Here is a 23,976-nt window from a genome sequence, read left to right as displayed (position 1 = left end):
TGGTAAAACCCTGTAAATCTGGCTGTTCCAGCATGTTGTTATCGTGCCAATTATGTGGATTTCCCAGTGAAGAGAAGACTTCAAATTGTAGCTGAAATGAATGTGTCCCCAGTGGCTTTCCATTGCTCTTGTCAAAGCTGCTGGCTCACTAAAGAGTTACGGGGAACAAAGGCCAGCCGCTGACAAAGGCTCAAGGCCACTTCCCCCGAGTGGAGATAAAGTTAAGGTAGAGAATGTGCCACCAGGTTTCTGAAGAACCTTGTAATGCTGTGAGCTTGATGAGAGTTCACTTGAACATAAAAGGGCCCAGGAAGGGAGATTAGAGCAGTTCTGCTTTGCTGAGCCAGTGCTAGTTCACTGTGGTGCTGGAACAATTTTTGTAGTGGAGGCGCAGAAGGCGGAAACCATGTATTTGTTACTACTTCAAGCCAGGGGGCGCGGCCGCCCCCTGGTTCCAACTCCTATGGTAGTGCAGCTATTTGGAGGGAGACGCAGCTCTGTCAGCCTCATGAGGGCCGGACCAGTGAGGTGCCATTAGCATGGGGCTCCCACAAACGTTGTCCCCCTCAGCCTGTGATAAGTGCCGTGGCCCTGGGGTGTGTATGTTGCAGAGGGGAGGGCGAGGGACATGATTGGGTTCGTGTTTAAACAAACCAGGGAGGGGTGCAGTGCAGCATTCCATTGAGCATGTGTTCTGGAAATGCCTGTCCTGTGTTTGTGTTGCACAGTGACCAGCTGGTGGAATCTTGGGTGGGCATGGAATCTCAAAGGGGCTGGGATTATCCTCCCTATGGAAACTCTTCTGAAAATACGTCAGTCCTGGAGCCCTCTGGACTTCACCAACCTCCACGCTCAAATAAATGTTGCTCTTCAAGTGTCTTTGTGAGCTCCAAGGATAGGTAAATCTTCTCTGGCAGGGATGCTGTGGCAGTGCCTAGAGACTCCACATGAAGGTGACTCCATCAGATGCAGGGATATTACTCCAAAAATCTTCCATTCGGTTGTGGAATGCTAATGCAGGACCCCTCCGAGCCCCCCTACACACAGCACGTCACTGGGCACAGATCTTTAACGGAGCTGCTTAATTACTTGCATGCATCCAAGAAATTACCATCCTAATTGAGCAAGTCATTGTCAGTAAGTATCATTAGGATAAACTGGTTCCCTGGGAATGGACTGATTAAGCTGCTTCCACAATTAAACCCTTCCCAGTTAGGTGCAGGATGCTGTGTTTGAGTGCTTCCCTGTGCACTCATTGCATGAGGAATGTGTGTGTATGATATTCGTAGAATGAAAAGTGCCTGAGAATACAAGGCGTGAGGGGAAAGAGCTGGAGCCTCTGCTGATTTTTAAAAACGATTACAGATAAATGTGGTCTGTAAAATGAAATTAAAAACCTCTCATAAACTGCAGCATTTGGGAGCCTTCAGGGGTTGCACCCTTTTACCCCGCACATCTCTGGCAAAACTGGAAACTGTTGTTTAAAAACAACCTGGGCATACGAGAAAGCCATGAATGAGGAAGTGAGAGTCCTTCAGCATAGTGTTAAGGAAGCCTGATTCCTTGCTATAGGAGATATTCTTGTCTTGCATCTGTCTCCAATGGAGTACCAAAGAGATTGCCTTAATATCCCTCTGCTGTGGCTGTTCAGTTTTAACAGGGGCCAAACTGGGGTTCCCCCCGCCCAATCCCTTAGAAAGAATTAGAGGCCAGTATCGTCTGATGGAAGATGGACAAGGAAGGGAAAATCATAGCGTGGGTTTTGCAGTCGCAGTCTGATGTGGGAATAGGCTGAGTTGTTGCACGCTCTCCCAGCCGTTTGCCAACAGACACATTTGGCCATTCTACACTATAAAGTTCAGGAAGGAATATTTTGGGGGAGTGAGCAGCTGGAGTTGCCTCCCCCGCGCCTTTCATTTTATATCCACCAGTTTTTTCTCTCCTTTTCTCTGGCTGTCCCTCTCCTTGTTTCTCCATGTGGAGATGTTAGCACATGTCTGTTTGGTTCGTCCCATGTACGCCCACATGGAAGCATTTCACTTGCAGTGCTGCTGCAGTATTTCCCCCGGGGAAAGCATTTAAATGCAGGAGCTACTCTTCGTTCCCAGCTGCTAGTGCCGGTTGGACATCATTTGGAGAGCGGGGCAATAAGGCAAATTCTGTCTCTTAGACAAACCAGACAAATCAAAGGAAGCTGAATGTAGCTTCCTCTCAGTTCCACATGCCGTTTGCAGCTGCTCATCTAACAGCACTGTGTTTTCATCTGCCTTCCGCATGGAGGATCCATGTGCTTCTGTGTCTCAAACTATGCAGAGCACTTTCCAAGAAGAGGCTGCAAGGAAACAGCACTTCAGGACATCTGTTCGGGAAGCAGCCTTCAGTCCTCTGCTGATGTGCAGAGTACCTTTCGTTAATGAGGATGTGTGGTTTGTCCGGGGAGGGTTACAATGCCAGATCTAAATCTTTGATTCAGACCTGCCCCCTCAACCTGAATGGGCTGTCTAGGTCTACCTAGTTGTTTGCTTCTGTCATATTTATCTGGCCCTTGTTACTGTAGCATCTGAGTTACTCTCAATATTTAATGTATTTAAGCTCTCAACACCCTTGTGTGGCAGGACAGTGCTACTATCCCCGTATGACTGAGGAGAAACTGCCTCTGTGCCTAATTGATTTTCCTGAGATCACACAGGAGGTCTGTGGCAGCTCAGTGACCTCAACCAAACATTTAGAAAAATACAATCCCATGCAAATAGTGTTCAGCAAAACGAGAATCTGAGAACCAGCTACAGTAGCTGCTGAGATCTAGATATTGCAGCTTATAGCCATGTGTCAGATTCCAGATATAAGTCATCCCAATAGAGAATTTCAGTAGTAAATGTAGCACAGGTTTTGATGCAACTTTCAAAGGAAGACTCAAGTTTTAGCCAGGAAGCTACTGTAGTTGAGAACCCAGATGATTAGCATTTGCTGTCTCTGAATTGCATCCAGCAACTGGAATTCAAGCATTAAGAGCCAAATTCTGATGCAGTTGAAATACGTGGCAAAAACTTGCATGGATTATAGTGGAATTGAGATTTAGCCGGGGTATGTGATTAGGCAGGGCATTTCCTCCTGTTGTTTCTAAAGGAAACATACACAGTGCTAACGGATATCCTTAGCTGGGTTTTCATGTTCTCTGGTAGAAACAAGACTGGTGGAGAGGCACACAGCTGAGAAAAGAGAGAGTGGCAACCCACTTATCTGTTGATACGCTATTTCTCTCTCTCTCTCTCTCTCGCTTTAAGCATTAGGTAATGATGGCTCTTTTCCATGCAGCAGACCAAATGCTTATGTCCTGGGGAATTTTTCCACTACTCAGAGTAAAGTACCCTTTACCTCTTACATGCCCAGTGCTCTAATATGAGGGGTTCTGGGAAGTTTGTGGCTTTGTTGTGCAGTTGTAACCCAGAACAGTACAGCTTTATTATGGATGGCCTCTTTCATGCAGATTTTATCCCAAAACACACAAGGAAATCCTCTCACTCAGCTTGCTAAGGACAGTACATTAGGAAGCTGTGAAGTATTGCTACAGGCGGCGTAACCTCCGCTTGTAGTGAACCTGGGGGGATCTCTCTCCTTGGGATGGTTATGTAAGCTGCGTGCACACCCCCACGTTGATCTAAGGAGGCGGTTTTAGTAGAATAATGAGAAAGTAGAAAATTGTTCATAGCTAGATGTTAAGATAATACCGCTCTCGCCTCTTTAACTTAATCAACCAGACAAACTAATCTGTTCCTGGGATCGAAGTGTTTGGCCAAAACAGCCCCTTAGGTTAATTGATTTCTTTGTTTTATTGTTGCCTGTTAGGGTTGTAGCTGTCTGTGAAAGTTACTGCTTGATAATATTAACATGTAATCCAATTGGATTAGATTTTTTTCCCTTGGAATGGATCAGTGGCTTAGAATGTACCTAAGGGCAGGTTGCTGGTTTACTGCTATTCTGCTGAGATGTATGGGGGAGGGGAAGGCTTGGGGGAAAAAACCATTCTTGCTTCTCACCAGCACTGAGCTGGAGTCAGGTGAGCTTTTTTTAAGAGGCTTCTGTTTCCCTTGATCAGAAATAATTTAGAAGTGGATGACATGTTTTGAAACCCCATTAATGTGTGGCTGGCGTTCCCATTAAGAAAGAGTTCCCGGCACTAGCCAGAGTTAGGAAAACATGGACTCAAAAACGGATCGCAGTGCATTGGCAAAAGACAAGGGAAAAGAAACATAAGGAGCTGATGTGACGGCTGCGGTGTCCAGCCTGACTTTATCTCTGACTTCCTGTCCAGGGACTCTGAAGGCATTTTTCTTTTGCAGATGAACAGTGCTAAATGCCGTAGGCCGAGCTCTCATCCTGGCTTTATCCTTGCCTCCACTTTTGCACACTCAATTCTTTGGGTGGAATTTCCAGTGCCTGGACACTTAAGTACCTCATTTGTGGGTGCTGTCGAGTAGTTCAGCATCTAAATGCTATAAGTGGCATCTGCAGTTTTGTGGGTGCAAAGATGTGACCATTGTTTGAGCATTAGGGCTGCCCACCAAGAGAATAGTTGTGTACCTGAAAACCTTTTAAACTGAAAAGGGGTTGTGGAGAACATTAACAGCTCCTTGCCGGTACACAGCACCTGCCTGCAAATAAAGGGTTGGTTTTTTTTTTTTGGTTGGAAACTCAGATTCCAGGTGGTTGGGGTCCTAAGCAGAATGGAATGTTTGTGTGGGGTTTGAGTTCCGTCCCATCCCACACCTGCAAATAATATGCTCTCCAGAAGGAAGGCTGCACAAGGGACCTACTGTCAACCAACTGAGGATTTTAGGTGGTTGGCTGTAGCATGCCCATTGTGCTGTCTCCGCTCTGCCTGTGCGACTTCTTCAGTGGGGAAGAAGGGAGGAGGGGACCTTCACTGTTAGGTGCCCAGAGATGTTGCTGCTTTTGCCAGTCACCACATGAGGGAAGGAACCTCTGTCCATAGATGCTCCTAAATCCTTAGCACCTCTTGTGCCCCCCTCCCCCAATAAAAACCCAGTTTATGCCAGGAATCACTGGTGCCTCTGGTGCTAACTCTGGTTTCTCTCTTTTTCTCTCCCCCCCCTTCCCCCAATTCCTTCCTGCTCTCAGGTTTTGTTGCCAGCTGCCAGCTTATTGCAATTAATGGATGTTAGACAAAACTGCTGTGATTTTCTCCAGTCCCAGCTGCACCCCACAAATTGCCTTGGAATTCGAGCCTTTGCAGATGTGCACACCTGCACTGAACTTCTGCAGCAGGCAAATGCCTATGCAGGTGAGCAAAACATCCTGGCTTATCCCAGCCACTTAAAGAGTTTGGTCCCAAGTATAAAGGATACTTGGGGCTGGAACCATTACCAACTCGTACCTTTAATGTTTCCAAAGAACATGCAATGGGCTTCTTTATTGGACTTCGCAGGGCTCTGACATGTGATGGTCCTGCATAAGACGGAGGCCCTTGAGAATAATGGAAGCTTTGGAGGTGAAATGAAGGACTTTAGTTTAATTTGTTATGGAAAATGTAGGCAGATGTCAGGTGAATTATGTCCTTTTATGTGTTCCTAAATCAGTAGTAGAAATACAGCTGCTGCTTCTGGAAAAAACACTCTATAGAACAGAGGCTGAATATCTTGTCTACTTGTCTTATCAAGTTTTTCTCCCCTGCTCCTTTTCTGTGAGCGCAGCCTTTCAAAGCGTGTTGTAATGAGCTCATCTGACTGATCCTTTGGGGATTTGTTACTAAGACCAATGAGGGGGAAGTTGCTCTCAGTTTTCTCAAATATTTATCCATAAGCTATCTGAAAAGCATGTCTATTAATCTTAGATGTGCCAGTATCTTGTCTTTCTATCTCTCTGTACCGGACCTCATACACTGCAGTGTGTGTAATAAAGAGAACGCAATCCTTAGTTCAGTCTCTTAATACATTTGATCTATATTCTATAGATACATTTTACACTTAAGATGAGAAATTGGGGGGCGGGGGGCAGGGAGAGGTTTTTTATTTTATTCTCGGAAGCAACCTTAGGCAGTAACTATTCATTAATCCCAATGGGCAATTGTGAATTTACTTATTTCTTGATATTACTTGCAGCAGTTCTTACAGACCGCGTGAGCCCAAATCTGTCTAGTTGCATTGGGCATTACGTTATCTACCAAGAATTCTTTTTAATCTAAACGAGCAAAGAGAAGGCTGAGTATCTGGACGGCTAAAAGCCAAACCCTAATGCAAGGTGCTCAGTCGCTGAGAACATTTTCTACTTAAATGGGAGTCAGTCCAGTTACAAAGCTGCTGTTACAATTTACAGCTGCACCATAGGGCACCCAGTCACACTCAAAGCCTCCCTGACTTCGGCGAGTTCCGCTATACCAAGTCGTACCAGAAGTTAACGTCCATGCTCTGGGTAACACCTGATGACTGCAAGTCTTGGAGATTAATGCCGCGCTTGGATAGAAAGGTTCCCACTATTAGCAGCCGTGCCATCTGCTACAGACATTGTTCAAAGTGTGCCAGGCTCAGTCTGTCCCAAACAGACTGTCATTCTGCTCCACCTCAGCTAAATTCAACTTAAATGGTCCCAGCGCACACCAGATGCTCTTTTGGTGGCCTTCGGATGAGGAATGCTAGATGCCTTGTGCTATCAAGGCCCTTTGGCTAGTTACTGAGCAGTGTCAGCCATGCTGATGGAGCAGTCTGTATTCCTCTTCTTTGGCAGCTGGTAGCCAACAACAACAAACCTGCGCTAGTTTGATGTGCATTCTAGGAGCAGTTGTCTAGGCAAACAGGCTTAGGGACAAATCCTGAGCTGATGTACGTTGTCATCGTTCCATTGACTTTGAAGGAAGTGTGACAATTGACACCTGTGGAGGAAATGCCTTTTCAATTTAATGGCTGACTTAATTGGATAATAACCTATCGCATAATACCAATTTCTCGATGACGTCTGTTTATACTCGCTGCCTGCTTTTCTGCCTGCCTGCGTCGTCCAGGAGATTTGTTCCTGTATCTGTTGGGTTTCTGCCTTGGGCACCAGCGAAGTGGACCCGAGCGAGAATTCCCCATGCTCTTAACTCCCCGCGCCCTCCGTTCTCCAGCAGATTTGCCTTTGAGCTTTTGCCTGCTGTGCTGTGCTTTGTATAGGCACAGCAGTGCTAATCTCCCAAGTCCTTCCCCAATCAGGCTCCGCTCTCACACTTCCTCTCCTCCTTTGCCTGGCATTTATGGTTTTTAATCATATGGTGAGTAGGCTCTTCCACAACAACAACAAAAAAAAAACAGGGTAGCCACCAAATTCTCCTGCGTTCTCCCTCAAATCCAGACACAACCTTTCAGCCGCTCTTGTTGCATTATCCCCTGAAGAAAAACATACTTTGAAAGGAATGGTTCATTGTGTAAGGGTTTGCTTGTAATACCTCATTATCCTTGCTTCTAGGACCCTGTTTAATCTTTAACCGAACAAGCAGTGCGTTCTGTATATATTTATTTGGTTGTTTGGCAATTAGAAGGCCTGCTTTATTGGCCTTCATGAGTCCCTGTTAATACAATAGCCTATAGAAAGTTAATGAAATGCCATTAATAAACATGCCATTAAAATTCTTTGAGGAGTTTATGTAACAGCATTAAGCCGAGCCAGAAATCAGAGAGACCCCAAGGATTTTTAAAAGCAGCAAAGAGTCCTGTGGCACCTTATAGACTAACAGACGTATTGGAGCATGAGCTTTCGTGGGTGAATACCCACTTCGTCGGCATGCATCCCGCGAAAGCTCATGCTCCAATATGTCTGTTAGTTTATAAGATGCCACAGGACTCTGCTGCTTTTACAGATCCAGACTAACGGCTACCCCTCTGATACTTGACCCCAAGGATTTTGTGAGATCAGCTACTCGAAAATGCCTAGTTTAAAAGCTTAATTTTAAACGATGGATAACTTAGGCAGGCGAAGTCGTCCTCTTTGAGAGGCCCGACGCTGTTAAACGTGTAAAATCAGAACATATTTTACATGCTTGTAACAAATAGCAAGGAATGAAATATTCATTGTCAGCTGCCCAATCCCTATTCTGTCTTGGCTGAAATGTAGATTGCATTATCCACAGCACGTGCATTGTGTTGGATGGAGTCTTGTACTGTCTGCTGGCATAGGCACCACATATCAGGGCTTGATTCTCATTTACACTGAAGCCATTCGTGTGACAATGCCGGTTGTAATTACACCCATCCTTATGCAGTCAGTGTTCTATAAAGTGTCAGTGAGAATCAGGCCCGTTAGTGTCTGAATTTGCCCCGTTAGCTGGAGTAATAGTCCTTTGTGATGACGGTTTCCTAGAGGACAGCATGAGCAGAGCGAGCGGAAAAGGAGGGATGTGAGGGAAGGCATTGCCACCTGTTCTCTGCGTTTGCTGTCGTTTAACCCACATGGCACCGCGCGTGCAGAACAGAACACAAGCTGCGGCCCTCACCTCGACGAGCTCACCTAGCTGCTTGTGGCTGGATTTCTCAGTGCTTGAAAGTTGCTGCTCCAAAGAGAATCCCCAGCAGTAAAGATTCGTGTTGCCATATTTCAGCTAAAAGATAAATAGGGCTGTACAAGCGATGGGTGAGACTAAGCGCCTGGGGGCGGGGGCGGTCTTCGTTCTCTCCTTTAGAGTACCACATGCATGATGCGATATATATACACAAATCCTATCGATTTACATCATAACATAAAGCACCACTCTCTTGCAAAACATTATAATAATGGATCGGGCTGTATAAAAGAGAGCCAGCTTGCAGTAGTATGGATATTTGTCCAGCAATAAAATTGTCTGCAAACAGATCTCGGCCTTTTTAAACAACAAATATATAATTCTTTAATTATATGGACCTGTGCCCTTCGTTAAGCTTTAATATGTAACGGAAAACAGTGTCAGATCTGAAGAGCTCTTTCAGAACTGCGTTGCAGCTAGGGAGATTGCTCCCTGTCTGATTATTTGTGACACGCAAATATTGTAGGTTTTTTATACAATACCTCTCAAAGTCAGAATGGAGGGGGCTGGGGATGGTGGAAAGGGACTTGGGCCAGGGTGGATCCTAGGAGTTTAGATTAAAGGGTGGAGTAGGTAGGTGGATGGGTAGTTGGTGGGGTCCGTAGTCAGAATTATGAGGATGGAGGAAACTAGGTTTATACTTAGTGGTGATGGAGCCTGAGGACAGTAAAAGGTTAAGTAGGTGGAAGAGAGCGATGAGGGTGTGAGCGGGGGCAGGGGAAGTCAGTGGTCAGGAAAGCTGGTGGATGTAGAGACCAGCCTAGACTGCAGTTACTGTTAAGAGGGTTTTTGACCCTGGGCATTTGGCTCCCTGGAGCAGGAGAGGAAGATGCAAGTATTGGGTGTCAGCCGGGGTGGGGGGTGGGGGGGAGAGGTTAGTGGAATTGGTGGGGTGGCACAAAAGGGGTCAGGGTGGAGTGTGGCTGACAGCTGTTGAGATGTCTGGGATGTTGATGGGTTGGAGGTGATGGAAGGCCTAGGAGTGGAGATGGGAGGCTGATGATTTTCCATGCTCTATTTAATTGCCTCAAGCTGCCTGGAATTTCAGCAGGATACTGTGTAATTCTTCACTTCCTGTGCGACTGTCAGACAGCCGCTGGGTTACACACACCAGTGCCGACAGTGCCGGTCTTGTTGAAATGATTCAAATCAGTGTTAGTGTTTTTTTTTGTTTGTTTAATAACTGGCAATGTTCAGAGCCTCCGTTCGGCAATACAGCATTCCTTAGTGCTGCCTTATTGACTCACCAACACCACTTCCTGCCTCACCCTGTGGGGTCTCATCCAAGTACGGAACAGATCTAATGCTGCTTAGCTTGCGAGAGCAGACCAGGATCACATCCAGAGGTGGCATGGTTGCAGGTTCCCTATTGGCCTAGAAAGGAGCTCTTCTTTCTGAATTGCCATTAGTAATTATACCTGTCACTGGAGAAAAATAGGTAGCAACACTATAGAGTTTTTTGTGATTTATTCCAATTAGTGAACGAGTCTCTGAGGCGGCATAAATAGTATTTCAAATAACATCAGGTTGCTTTAATCTGCTCTGAAAATATTTTTAGTCTATTCAGCGTTTTGATTCCAGTGTAATCATATTTGTTTTGGGGGGGAGGGGCCGTTGCTGTGAGAGTAACAATTCTCTGAACACTGTAGTCCTTCTGTTGACTGACAGCATGGATTTCATTATAATTTTCCTTTCCAACCTTTGATTTTTTGAACAGAGCAGCACTTTCCCGAGGTGATGCTAGGGGAAGAATTCCTTAGCCTTAGTCTGGACCAGGTTTGCAGTTTAATATCAAGTGACAAGCTCACTGTGTCTTCCGAAGAAAAGGTACAGTAAGTTATGTCGTAATAGAAAATCTGTTTGGGCATGTTTTGAGTTTTTAGTCATTTTATTGGTAACTGGTCCCGTGTTATGCTGTCTTGGAGGCCTTTTTTCCAGCAGTGCACCGTGTCTCAAAAGGAGAGGAAATTTATAACTAATAAGAATTCTAGAACTCCATCAACATGTTCTATCACAATTTCCTCTACATAAAGTCTTGACTGTAAAATCCAGTGTTTTGTCCAGCTCCTCCCAGGGTAAGGAGGAGATTCTGTTTCTCTGTGGAAAACAGGAATCTCTTTCTTCCACAGGTGCAAGACCCAAAGCATCATGAGATATCCAACCTTAGGCCTTTCACTTGTCCAGGATGTTCTGCAATTCAGAACTGGGTAATTCAGGGAGGAGGAGAGGTCCACGATTAGGAGGAAATAAGGAAACACTTTTCTCTGGCAGCGTGGTGTTTTGTTTTTTTAGAAAAAATAATGGTGGCTGCTGCCGTTTGGAATGTCAGGCACCATACCCTATTGGTAAGGCCTTACCAAATTCATTGTCCATTTTGGTCAATTTCACGGGCATAGGATTTTAGACATCATGAATTTCATGATTTCAGCTATTTAAATCTGAAATTTCACAGTGCTGTAATTGTAGGGGTCCTGACCCAAACGGAAGTTGTGGGGGGAGGGGGTTGCAAGGTAACTGTAGTGGGGATTGCTGTACTGCTCCTTCAGAGCTGGGTGGCAGCAGCAGCGCAGAAGTAAGGCTGGCTTGGTATGGTATTGCCACCCTTACTTCTCTGCTGCTGCTGGTGGGGCACTGCCTTTGGAGCTGGGCTTCTGGCCACTGGCCGCCGCTCTCTGGCCTCCCAGCTCTGAAGGCAGTAAGGGCGGCAACACTGCAAACCCCTAAAATAACCTTGTGGACCCCCTGCAACTCCCTTTTGGGTCAGGACCCCCAATTAGAGACACGCTGGTCTCCCCTGTGGAATCTGTATAGTATAGGGTCAAAGACCAAATTTCACAGGGGGAGACCAGATTTCACAGTCTGGGATGTGAATTTGGTAGGTCAAGTGCAGATGAAATAGCTGGAGGGAAGGATGGTCCAGTAGTTATGGGACTAGCCCGGGATTTAGGAGAAGTGGATTCAATTGCACCCACCCCCGCAAGCTTTCCTGTCTCACCTTGAGCAGGTCGCGTAGCCTGTGTGCCCCCGTTCCACACGTGTACGATGAGGAGAACAGCACAGCCCTGCCTCACAGGGTGGTTGTGGGGATGAATATAGCAAACAGATTGTGAGGTGCTCAGATTTTATGGAAATAGAGGCCAGTTAAGCACCTAAAATGATAAACTACAATCACCACGTTCCGGTGACGATTGATCTATCACCCTGACACGACCAGCTCACTCCAGGGTTGCCAACTTTCTAATGGCACAAAACCTAACAACCTACCCCCGCCCCTTCCCCGAGGCCTCGCCTCCACTCACTACATTCCCCCTCCCTTGGTGGCTCGCTCTCCCCCACCCTCACTCACTTTCACTGGGCTGGGGCTTGGGGTTTGGGAAGGGGGGAGCGCTCCAGCTGAGGGTGCAGGCTCAGGGGTGGGGCTGGGGATGAGGGGTTTGGGGTGCAGGAGGGGGCGCCAGGCTGTGGGATGAGGCCAAGCGATTTGGAGTGTAGGAGAGGGCGGCAGGTTGAGGTAGGGGGTGAGGGCTCTGGGGTGGGGCTGGGGATGTGGGGTTCAGAATGTTGGAGGGAGCTCTGGGCTGGGGCTGGAGATGGGGGCTTTGGGGTGCACGATGAGGCTCCAGGTTTGTCGGGGGCTCAGGCTTGGGGCTAGGGTGCAGGAGGGGATCAGGGCTCTGGGCTGGGGGTGTGGGTTCTGGGGTGGGGTCAGGGCTTTGGGGTGCAGGAGGGCGCTCTGGGTTTGGGAGTGTCTCAGGGCCAGCACAGGGGGTTGGGGCACAGGCTTACCTTGGGTGGCTCCTGATCAGCAGCACAGCAGGGCTAAGACAGGCTGCCTGCCTGTCCTGACACCGCATTGTGCACACCCCAGAAGTGGCCAGCAGATCCGACACTAGTAGGCAGTGGGGGCAGGAGGTTCCTGGCCAATGGGAGTGCGGAGCTGGTGCTCAGGGCGGGGGCAGCACACAGAGCCCCGTGGCTCCCCCTGCCTAGGAGCTGGACCTGCTGGCCACTTCTGGGGCACAGCATGGTGCCAGGACACGTAGGGACCTGCCTTAGTGCTGCTGCACCACCAACCAGACCTTTAATGGCCTGGTCGGTGGTGTTGATCAGAGCCGCCAGAGTTCCTTTTCTACCGGGTGTTCTGGTCGAAAACCGGACACCTGCTCACTCTAGCTCACTCACATGCAAAATCTGAGCTATAGATGTGTAATGAATTTGTCATCAGGAAACTAAAAGGGAAGAACAAACTGTCATCCTGTACATATGATTTTGCCACAGATTTGCTCTGCTTGTACAGAGTAGCTTGCACAGGGTTTTACTAGCTCTTCCCACTGCTGTGTTAATAAATAGCCTTTACTGTCCGTGTTCCCACAGTTTGGAAAGCCAGCCTTTCACTCGTCTCGTCTGGACTTCATACAGTTGAAAACATAATTTTGTTGGTAGGTTTTGAAGTTCAGCATGCAAGACTGTAAAAGAAAATGTAAGCTGAAGCTGCACATTCAAAACAACAGAAGTTAATAACAGGCTAGAGATGCAAAAAGAATGGGATTAATGTAGACACGCAGGATATGTTCTGGCATCCAAAGAAAATTCTAGAAATTCAGGTCATATTGACACAGTAGTCCATTAGCTAGTGTAAACTTCGTTATTGTAGGCAGTAACATTTCTCTAACCTTGCATATTCATCTCTTCCAAAGTTCTCATGTAGCAGATTATCTTTTAAAATAATTTAATGCAGTAAGTAGACAAATGTTTAAAAACGGCATAGGGCTAAATTGTCATAACCAGATTTTATTAGAAGCGGTCACTTTTAAAGTAGGTTAAACTCTTCATGGGTAAAGAAATAAGTTGAAATGCCTATTCTTGATGTGTGTTCTGCGTATAATGGAACTAATGAACCAGCAAATTCCATCTTCCAGAATAGATGGACGTGTTGCAGTCAGATACCTGTAGGCCCAGACTGTAACAGGGCATTGGGAGGCACTGCTTTTGGAATATTCCTGTCACCAAAGTGATCTGACTTGTTTGTATACATTTGGTCAGCCTGAAGGGTTGTCCTCTTAGTACCTCTGCAGTACGTGGGTGCATCTCTCCCTCCTTACTTCATTGCTTCTTTAACTGCAGACATGAGACATAGAAGGAGGGACCATTTTTTTACAAAATCAAGTTTGTTCAGACGTATAAAAACTAGGCGCTAACAGTGCATGAAACTGGGACTTTGCAGTAACCTGCAGAAGTGGTAACCCAGCCCCCATTACTGTGTGCCTCACAATGTTTAATGTATTGATCCTCAAACACTGATGTGAGATAGGGCAGTGCTGTTATCCCCAATTTACAGAGTGGGGATGACTGAGGCAGAGATTAAGGTCTCACAGGGTACGTCTACACAGCATTTTGGAGCAAGCGGGAGCAAGTCTCCCAGCCTGGGTTGACGGACTCGGGTTAGCAGGGCTTGCGGCAGTGCTCTAAAAATAGCTGTATGGACAGGGCTTTGAAGTTGTGGCTCATGATAGTGCTTGTGTCCTGAACCCTGCCCCCATCCCTAGGCCTGGGCTGGGAAGCTTACTCACTCACTCCTGAAGTTCTGTGTCGCCGGACCCGCCGGGGGTCTGTGGCAGAACAGGGGATTGAACCCACGTCTCCTGTGTCTCGGGCTAAAGTTTGCTTATTGATCCATCAGACAAACCTAATATAATATAACCGAGGCTGTGAGCCCAATCTCCTATGGACATGCACCCCATGCCACGCTACGGAAGCTGGTGCAGAACTTCCCCTCAGAATCTGGGGTCATCAGAGATTTCTGTTTGGGAAAACGCCAAGGCTCACTCTGTCTTCTCTCAGGTAGTGTGCACAGAGGTGATATTCCAACCTCGTATAAAAGCTTCTCGGGCAGTCCCAGTTTCTTCCTACACTTCATCACCCACTCAGCAAGTCAGAGCTCCCCTTCTCCTGAACTCGAGAGCTACACCTTGGTTTGGGTAGGTGGCTCTCATTGAACTGAATGGAAGGAATTGCCCCAATTCAGAGAAATTGACTTTCTCACATCCAGGTTCTCTGTGGTGTGTAGCTGGAGAGCTCCAGTATAAACTTCCTTCACACTATACCAGCAGTGTTCTTCCATCTTATTTTGGATGGCTCGAGATAGCCATCAACTATTTTTTTTACCAAATTCTGACCAGTAGAATTGGTGCCCTCACATGACCTTAATTTCTCCAGACTGAAGGCCTTGGACTTAACGTGGCTGCCTCCCAGAAGAAACTAAGATACTTTTAAATTGTGGGACTGATCATTTGGTGACCTACTTGGAAAGGTCAAAACTGGAAGGCATGTACTCATTACTCTGAGTGTGCTAGATTCCAAGGTTCTGGATGTAAGGGGTACACTTGAAATCTCTTAGGAGAGAGTGGGGCTATTTTGGTACTTGATGGGAAGGGCAAAGGTCAGCACTGGGATATTTCACATGTATTTAGAGGCCCACACTGAATAAGTGCCAAATTTCACAATTCTGGCTCAGTGGGAACATGGGAATTGTCAGTCAGTCATCCTGTTGCAAGGATCTGGATTATATTACATAATATCTCCAACTGCCCTGCCCCCTTTCCCTACTCAGCAGGTTTTCTCTGGAATGCCTTTTATGTTTCTAATAGGTTTTTAGTCCCTGTCTACACTAGGGCTGTAGCTGTTGTGGTTTCAACTCCTTCGTGGATGGGCCTTTACTAACTGATCTTTGTTAACCAAATGTTGAACAATATGGGCAGAATGAAATGCCCTTAGATACTCCACCAAGCACCACTCTACCCAACAGTTGAGTTATTTTAATTTTGTTAGTACATCACAGCATGCATATTCTTCCAGGATTCTGTGGTGATGGTGGTTGTTTATTCTATGGCGTACTCTCCACTGCAGCTACTGCTATACAAAGTGTCTGTCTATTTACAGTTTGTTCTTGGCCTTAAGTTTGGCCGCTTATCTGAACCTGTTTGATCTGGAAATGAAGCCGGAATTCTGCTCAGACCAGGCTTCCTCACCAAATTTCCAACACCCCCTTTTTCCCCTCCTGGAAGCACAGGTTTTTTGTGTGTGGTGTTTGGATCTATTTAGCTGCGCTGCCTTGTTTCAACTGCCAGAGGAAGGTGAAATTTAAGAACTGGAACAACAGTCAAAACAATAGGGATTTCATTGCTCATGTTGTGAGCATGTTCCATAGTTTTTAGGTTTTGGAAGGAGGTGATGAAGGGATTTAAATTTGATCTTAAGCACTGAATTAGCACGTGATCCCAGAACATATGTGAAGCTGATCTGCCTGATCTTTCCTGTATTACAAATAATAAATCCTTGTGTGTTATTTTTACAAATAATGCCCGGCATAAATGCTGAAAGACTAATTGGTTTTGTCTTCCTTCCAGTACCTAACGTAACAGAGGTGCGTGCTGGTCTGGATGGACCTGCTTCGCTTTGAGAATGTCATTGATCATCTAATGACGAAACAGGGGATTTATCAAAGTGTGCAGCCCTGTTCTCTTGACACACATGATCAATGCTTGGGGAAATGTTTGTGCTCTGCATATATGCAACATTATTACCTGATTTCTCTCTTTCTGCATTATTACTTATCCCTGGTGCATCTTTTATCTCTTTCTTTAGATACTGTAAACCTGATGCTTAGACCACTAAGCCTCTGGCTTTGATAATAGCTGAGAAGGCACGTTCTCTTTTCTATAGTTAATTGTACTCTCTCTGCATAGGTCTTTGAAGCTGTTATATCTTGGATAAATTATGAGAAAGAGTCTCGCTTAGAACACATGGCTAAACTGATGGAGCATGTTCGTCTGCCCCTTTTGCCCAGAGATTATCTTGTACAGGTTAGTGCATTTAAAAAAAAAATTCCTCACATTAAAACTGAGTGTAGATCCTTAGCCTGTGCACTCGATTGTTTGAGCGCTTCTGTTGTGGGTGGTTTGGCATTTGTGCGTGTCGGTGGGCGGAAGACCAGAGTCAATACTTTACAGTGTGCCTTCAAACTGAGTGGGACCTAAAGATAATTAACTGAAAGTTAAAGCACTGAAAAACCTTTTTCTCCCTGAATGTTTTCTGTATTCTGCTGGGCAGTGCAAAAGGCAGTGATGTATCAGGGGTAGCTGTGTTAGTCTGGATCTGTAAAAGCAGCAAAGAATCCTGTGACACCTTATAGACTAACAGACGTTTTGCAGCATGAGCTTTCGTGGGTGAATACCCACTTCGTCGGATGCAAGTAGTGGAAATTTCTGGGGGCAGGTATATATATGCAAGCAAGAAGCAGGCTAGAGATAACGAGGTTAGTTCAATCAGGGAGGATGAGGCCCTGTTCTAGCAGTTGAGGTGTGAAAACCAAGGGAGGAGAAACTGGTTCTGTAGTTGGCAAGCCATTCAGTCTTTGTTTAATCCTGAGCTGATGGTGTCAAATTTGCAGATGAACTGGAGCTCAGCAGTTTCTCTTTGAAGTCTGGTCCTGAAATTTTTTTGCTGCAGGATGGCCACCTTAAGATCTGCTATTGTGTGGCCAGGGAGGTTGAAGTGTTCTCCTACAGGTTTTTTATATTGCCATTCCTAATATCTGATTTGTGTCCATTTATCCTTTTCCTTAGAGACTGTCCAGTTTGGCCGATGTACATGGCCGATGTACAAAGGCAGTGATGTGCACCTTAAAACTACCACAAATGTGGAAATATTTTTTTTTAAAAGGCATCCAATTACCTGTTTTTATAGCTGGTTAAATTAAGGGCCTGATTCTGAAGCAGAGCCATGCACATGGGAATCCAGATGGAGGCTTTTGGGAATATATATGCTTCAAGACAATACAGAATCCAAAAATGCTGCTGTTAGGTATCACCTTTGCACTTCAAAGTATTTTGTCTTAGGTTATATCTGCACTTCAAGCTGTGGATGTGATTCCCAGCTTGAGGAGATATAGCCACAGTAGCTCTGATGGAGCTAGCATGCAAAAAATAGCTTAGCCGCGGTGGCATGAGAAGTGGGAGGGGCTAGCTGCCCCAAGTATGTACTTGTCTGACACAATAGGCACGTACTCAGGGCACCTAGTGTCACCATGGCTATTCTCTATTTTTAGCATACTACTTCAATCAGAGCTATTAGGCACTGGTGCTGGGCTGAATTTCCTGAAAAAAAAATCAGCCTGCATGCTGTTGGACCACCTCTGTACCAGGACTGGTGTATCTGTGTAAATATGTTAAACTTAGACTAGACACAGACTCTATACCACTGATTTTCTCCTTCACTGAGAAGCCGACCTGCAAGGCCCTAGAAGTCAGCTGCTGCTTGGCAGAGAGGGAGGGCTGGGGTCAGAACAGACACAGGTGTTGGGAGAAGGGGCAACAGTAATGCAAGTTGTAGTTACTATGTGTTAGCTGGTTTTATGTCAAAAGCCTAAAGTCTCCTCACCCCCAATATTTCCCAAGCCTCCCTCTGTATACAGCTCAACTGTTTGGGCGCGATGTGAGTGATGGTCAGGGTGCAGGACTCCACCCTCCCCAGCCAGAAGCTGCGCTATTGGTGTAAAGTGCCAATCCTTGTGTTTGAACTGGGTGCAAAGTGATTCCTGTCCTTTCAGGAAAATCAGTGCCTTTCTGCAGAAAGGATTTAGTTTCCAATATGAGGATGAAAGCAACCCTCATTGTTTGGATGCAGTTATGACTTCAGAACAGATAGACCTGCATAAACAGATCTTTAAAGAACTGGTAAGAAAGAGAGTGAACTTGGAAGTAAATATTGTGTGCCATAGCGGTCCTTACCGAAGACTCAGAATTCTGCCCACTAATGTTGCTGCTATTCTATCTTTCTCAGTGCGTTACTTTTACAAAAAATCCCAATCTCTTTCCTATATTTGCGCTGAAAACTCCCTAGTGAAATACATCCATTCAAATAATCTTTATTGGCATTCCCAGACAGTTGAAGAAGAAGCTTTAATCAAGAATAACAACACGTGTAAAGACTTCCTAATTGAGGCCATGAAATATCACTTGCTTCCTCTGGATCAAAGGCAATTGATAAAGAACCCTAGAACAAAACCAAGGACTCCAGTTAGCCTGCCAAAGGTAAGCTAAATTCTCTTCCAAAATAGAGAAACTTAGGAGGGAAAATGTAGGTCTTTTTTAATTGGTTTTGATATTGCATCATTAGAGGCATCATTCACCTTTAAATGGCTAGAGCCTGTTCTCTTATGAGATTTCATTTGATCCTAATTCGGTTGCGTTTCAGTGGCTCTGATAGGGCCTGACCAAAGCCTGCTGAAGTCAGCCTGACAATGGCACAGGTACTGGAGATTTCCCCATGCCAGAGGAATGCCCAGCAGAGGTTGTGTGGCTAGTCTCTGATCCTTTTTGTGTTGCCTGAGCAGAACAGGGACAAGAATCTGCCTCAGTCTCCTTAAAATTGGCTACTATCCTGGAAGCCTGGAGCATAGCAAATATTCTACCTGTCTTCAGAAATAGTGCTAGCATTTATCCTGGGAATTGCAGACCAGCGAGCCCGGTTTCAGTAGGAGGGAAATGAGTTGAAATGACCATTTAAAAATAGGGTTCAACACTCTCATGCATAACGAGAACAGCAGCAGTTCCATTAGATAGGCTAACTAAGAGCTAGAAAACCTTCTGCATTGGAGCATGAGCCAGTCACTAGCTGATGAGGGTTATGAAGATGCTTTCTTTATGGGTGAGTAATTCCATAGTGGTCTACTACAGGGTTTTATTGCACCCTCCTGCAGTACTCTCTGTAGTATCGGGGACATGATACTGGAGTAGACTGGTCTGATCTAATATGGCAGTTCCTATGTTCCAATTTCCCACTGTTTGGTTCTGAAAATATTTCATTCTAGACCACCAGAAGTGTTGGGGTGCTACTGGTGGCCTTGGGACTATAACTGAGAACCACTGGTCCATGGGATAGGCAGGGGTTTACAGTGCTCAGAGTGTTGGCTGAGATTTCTGCTGAGTGAAACAGCATGGATATTGTGCAGTTGGAGAGGGCTATGGTGCTTTTAGCTCTCATTAGTTCCTCTGCATGTTGGAGGCAGAGCCTGATATAGCCAAAAACCAAAAAAACAAAAAACCTTATCTGAAAACTGGCTCATAGCAGATTCTGAGCAGCGACTAAAAATAGATGCGGCACAAGAAAAAATAACTCAGATTCCCTGTATTCATATGGGAGCTGTGCGCTGCTCTGCATCCATGTTCATCAGTAAGAAAAAGATGGAGAAGAAAAGCGCTACCCCATCCCGAAAGTATACAGACGGCTTGCACAGAAAACTGAAGTTATTAATGAGAATTTCAGACTGTAAGATGTCAAATCACGTGCATATTCCTCCAGATATAAACCAGAGGAAGCTAGATTTCGTGAGACTGTGTACCAGTTTTATCTCAGGAGGTAGTATTCAGACACTGATTTGCTGGATTGTGGATACTGTTAATTTGCAGTTCTATAGTGTGCGCATTGTATTTGCCTACATATTGTGGTTCTTAATAGGAATTAATCTACAGAATCTACCTTTTGGGTTGTCACGATGAATGTGTCCTCTGTCCTTTACGGACCATGCGCCTGAATCATAGAAACATAGAAACGAGAGGTGGAAAAGATTTGAGGTCAACAAGTTCAGAGGTTCTCAACGTTTTCTATACCATGACCCCAAAGTCCAAAAGAAAAACCTACTAGCCGGGCCCCCCACCTCTGCCTTCCACCTAGCTGTAGAGGGAGGTTGTGATCCTGCTGGACCTTCCTCGTTGAGAAACTATATGGTCTTGTCTATTGCCCTTACCAATGTGGGATTGTTTCCTGCTGTATGATCTCCGCTCCTTTGTCAGCTCCTCGTTTTAAATGTCTTAAGCTCCATGGCTTTCCACCCTTTTTTCCTTGGGAGTCTAGGCCACAATTAGTAGGTCACCCTTGTTAGGAAATGTTTCCTGATAACTTTTTACCTCGTCACCTCAATTTCATGCTATTGCTTCTACATTAAACAGTTATACAGAGGTCCCTTTCCTTGTTTTTTATGCCCTATAAATACTTCTAGACTGTTATCTAACTATCCCATTCCACCCCAACCCTCTGGGACTTGAACTCAGGACCTTTACATACTAGGCTACATAGTTTTTTCTTAGAAACAAGAGATCAAGGTTTTATTTTTTCCGCCGGCACGCTGTTTGGCACCAAGCTAATTAGCCTTGGAACAGACAACTCCTCAGCCTTCTTAAAATATGGTTGTCTTGTGTAATGCTTACTCCTGCTGTGCTGTGATAAGAGGAATAAATCTCACTCTCAATAGCTGGAGAGAATAAGTAGCAATGTATTCAGAGCAATGCACAAATCAAACTGCTTTCTCAATGAAGGAGCCAGTGACTGTTTAAAAAATCTGCCTGGTTCCGCTGCCGCTTGGTTGCTATAGGCAACCACCAACTGCTGAGCTCTCATCGAGAATGTTCCTGTGTTCCCAAACACAGTCACATGCAAGAAATGTGTAGATTTGGGGGCTTCAGAAAATGCACTGGGATTTGATTTTTTTTTTTTTTTCCCCCTGTTGATCAATATAAAGTTTACTAAGATCTACGCCATTTAGACTTAATAGGCCCTGGATTTGTATCGGTGCACAGAGACCGTAGGAGGCTGACAAGGATCCCTCTCTGCAATCCACAGACAGACCTAATAATCCAATGGTTCTCAAACTGTGGGTCGGGCAGGGCTGCCCAGAGGATTCCGGGGGCCCGGGGTCTTCGGCGGCGGGGGGCCCCTTCCGTTCCAGGACCCGCCGCCGAAGTGCCCCGAAGACCCGTGGCGGGGGCCCCCCCGCCGCCGAATTACCGCCGAAGCGGGACCCGCCGCCGAAGTGCAGCCTGGTCTTCGGCGGTAATTCGGCAGCGGGGAGCCCCCCGCCGCGGGTCTTCGGGGCACTTCGGCGGCGGGTCCCAGAACAGAAGGGCCCCCCGCTGCCGAATTACTGCCGAAGACCGAGCTGAACTTCGGCGGCGGATCCCGCTCCGTCTTCGGCGGTAATTCGCCAGCGGGGGGTCCTTCCGCTCCGGGGCGGAAGGACCCCCCGCCGGCGAAGACCGGGAGCGAAGAAGCTCCTGCGCCCGGCCCCGCAAGAGTTTTCCGGGCCTCCCGGAGCGAGTGAGGGACCCTGCTCCAGGGGCCCCGAAAAACTCTCGTGGGGGCCCCTGTGGGGCTCGGGGCCTGGGGCAAATTGCCCCTCTTGCCCCCCCCCTCTGGGCAGCCCTGGGGTCGGGACCCCAAAGCAAGTCACAACCCCATTTTAGTGCGGTTGCCAGGGCTGGCTAAGACTTGCTGAGGCCCAGGGCCAAAGCTGAAGCCTGAGCCCCACCATCCTGGGGCTGAAGCCTGAGGGCTTCAGTCCTGGGTGGCAGGGCTTAGGTTACATGCTCCCTGCTGGGGCTGAAGCCCTGGGCTTCAGTTTTGCCCCCCCTCCCCCGCACAGGGTGGTCGGGCTTGGGCTTTGGCCCCCCATCCTGGGCTGTGGGGCTTGGGCAGGCTCAGGCTTCAGTCCCCCCTCCTGGGGTCGTGTAGTAATTTTTGGTGTCAGAAGGGGATCGTGGTGCAATGAAGTTTGAGAGCCCCCATAATACTCTAATCCCTTACACAGAAATGGTGCTTTCTGGGAGAGTGGTCCACCTGGAGTTATTTATCACTTATTTATCACCACCAGCATGGGTGGTGGTCTATCTGAAGTGCTTCACTTATTTATCAGCATCAACTTTGGTCAGCATAACTATGAAAACAGCAAATAAACGGTGGTCTGGCCACTGAAATTACACTGAGGTCTTCTCCACTGAGAGCACTGGTGCATTGTGGTGTCTGCAGGGGGATAAGAAATGCTGCGTTGGTTTATGCATGACAAAGGTAAATGTGACAAGGCACGTGGGCAATAAATAAATAAAGGAGGTGATGGGCTGCTGGATTAAGCAGGGCTGCCATGGCTGGGGCTACGTTACAAAATGGGGGATAAACTTAGAAAAAGAATCTTCAGAGGTCATGTGAGAAAATTCTATTACGACAGTCCTGGGAGACAGGACGTCCAGCCAGGAGTATGTCTGATTAGCCTTCAGATACGTATTTCCTCCCTTAAAGCCCAACGATTTCCATTCCCTTTGGTTCCTTTTCCTTGGCAGGGTGGGAATGGGGGATTTCCTTGAATCTCTAGGTCTCTTTACAACTTTTCTGCCGCAGTGGGAAAGGTTTTGAGGGAGAGTCCATGGGGAAATCCCGATTGCATAAGAATATAAGAACTGCCATACTGGGTCAGATCCTGGTCCATCTTGCCCAGTATCCTGTCTTGGACAACAGGCCATATCAAAGCTTCAGAGATAATGTACAGAACTGGATAGTTATGGTGTGATCCATCCATCTTCCGTTCCCAGCTTCTGGTAGGCAGAAGTTTAGGGTTGCCCCAAGCATGGGGTTGAATCACTGACTATCTTGGCTAATAACCATTGATGGACCTATATTCTGTGAATTTATCCAGTTCTTTTTTTGAACCCAGTTATACTTTTGGCCTTCACAACATCCCATGCCAATGAGTTCCACAGGTTCGTTGTGTGGAAAAAGTTCTTCCTCTTGTTTGTATTAAACCTGCTGCCTATTAATTTAATTTGGTGACCCCTGGTTAGTGTATTGTGTGACAAGGTAAATAACACTTCTCTTTTTCCCCCCACACATACTATTCATGATTTTTATAGACCTTTATCATATCCTCCTGGTTGTCTCTTTTCTAAAATGAAAAGGCCTAATCTTTAGTCTGTCCTCTTATCGAAGCTGTTCCATACCATTGGTCATCTTTGTTGCCCTTCTCTGAATGTTTTCCAGTTCCGCTATATCCTTTTTGAGATGGGACGACCAGAATTGGACTTAGTATTCAAGGTGTGGGTGCATCATGGATTTATACAGTTGCAGTAAGATATTTTGTCTTTTTTTAATACCTTTCCTAACAGTATATTAGGAACTATTAACCTTTTTGACTGCTGCTGCTCATTGAGCAGAACTGTCCATGGTGACTCCAACATCTTTCTTTTGTAACAGTTTAGAACTCATCATTATATATGGATAGTTGGGATTTTCCAATATGCATTACTTTGCTCTTATCAACGCTGAATTTCATCTACCATTTTGTTGCCCAGTCACCCAGTTTTGTGAAATCTCTCTAACTCTTTGAACTTAATTATTCTGAATAATTTTGTGGTGTTTGCAAACTTTGCCAGTTCTCTATTTACCTCCTTTCCAGTTCATTAATAAATATGGTGAACAGCACAGGTCTCCATACAGATCCTTGGGGGACCCTGCTGTTCACCTCTGTCCGTTGTGAAAACTGCCCCTTTTTTTGTTCATACCCTTTGTGTCTCATCTTCCAAGCAGCTACTGATCCAGGAGAACAC

At 46.2% G+C, this 23,976-nt stretch overlaps 1 protein-coding gene and 1 long non-coding RNA gene across 10 annotated transcripts in view; one reads left to right on the top strand and one right to left on the bottom strand.

Annotated features, from left to right (window-relative positions):
• KLHL3 (kelch like family member 3) overlaps positions 1-23,976 on the top strand; it is a 70,192-nt gene that overhangs the window by 30,986 nt on the left and 15,230 nt on the right. For all 9 annotated transcript variants that reach the window (XM_045028489.1, XM_045028494.1, XM_045028490.1 and 6 more), the window contains 4 exons: positions 5,140-5,302; positions 10,266-10,375; positions 16,294-16,410; positions 18,490-18,639. In XM_045028489.1, the coding sequence (XP_044884424.1) occupies positions 5,140-5,302; positions 10,266-10,375; positions 16,294-16,410; positions 18,490-18,639 (540 nt within the window). The remainder of the gene's footprint in view (positions 1-5,139; positions 5,303-10,265; positions 10,376-16,293; positions 16,411-18,489; positions 18,640-23,976) is intronic.
• LOC123376482 lies at positions 13,316-20,923 on the bottom strand. Its single transcript, XR_006581804.1, has 3 exons — positions 20,815-20,923; positions 20,087-20,137; positions 13,316-13,666 (listed from the first exon to the last, which is right to left on the bottom strand). It is a non-coding gene; the product is annotated as an uncharacterized LOC123376482 (long non-coding RNA).

Source organism: Mauremys mutica, chromosome 8 (genome assembly GCF_020497125.1).
Source record: "Mauremys mutica isolate MM-2020 ecotype Southern chromosome 8, ASM2049712v1, whole genome shotgun sequence".
Lineage (NCBI taxonomy): Eukaryota > Metazoa > Chordata > Testudines > Geoemydidae > Mauremys > Mauremys mutica.
This window is presented reverse-complemented; position numbering and strand designations above follow the sequence as displayed.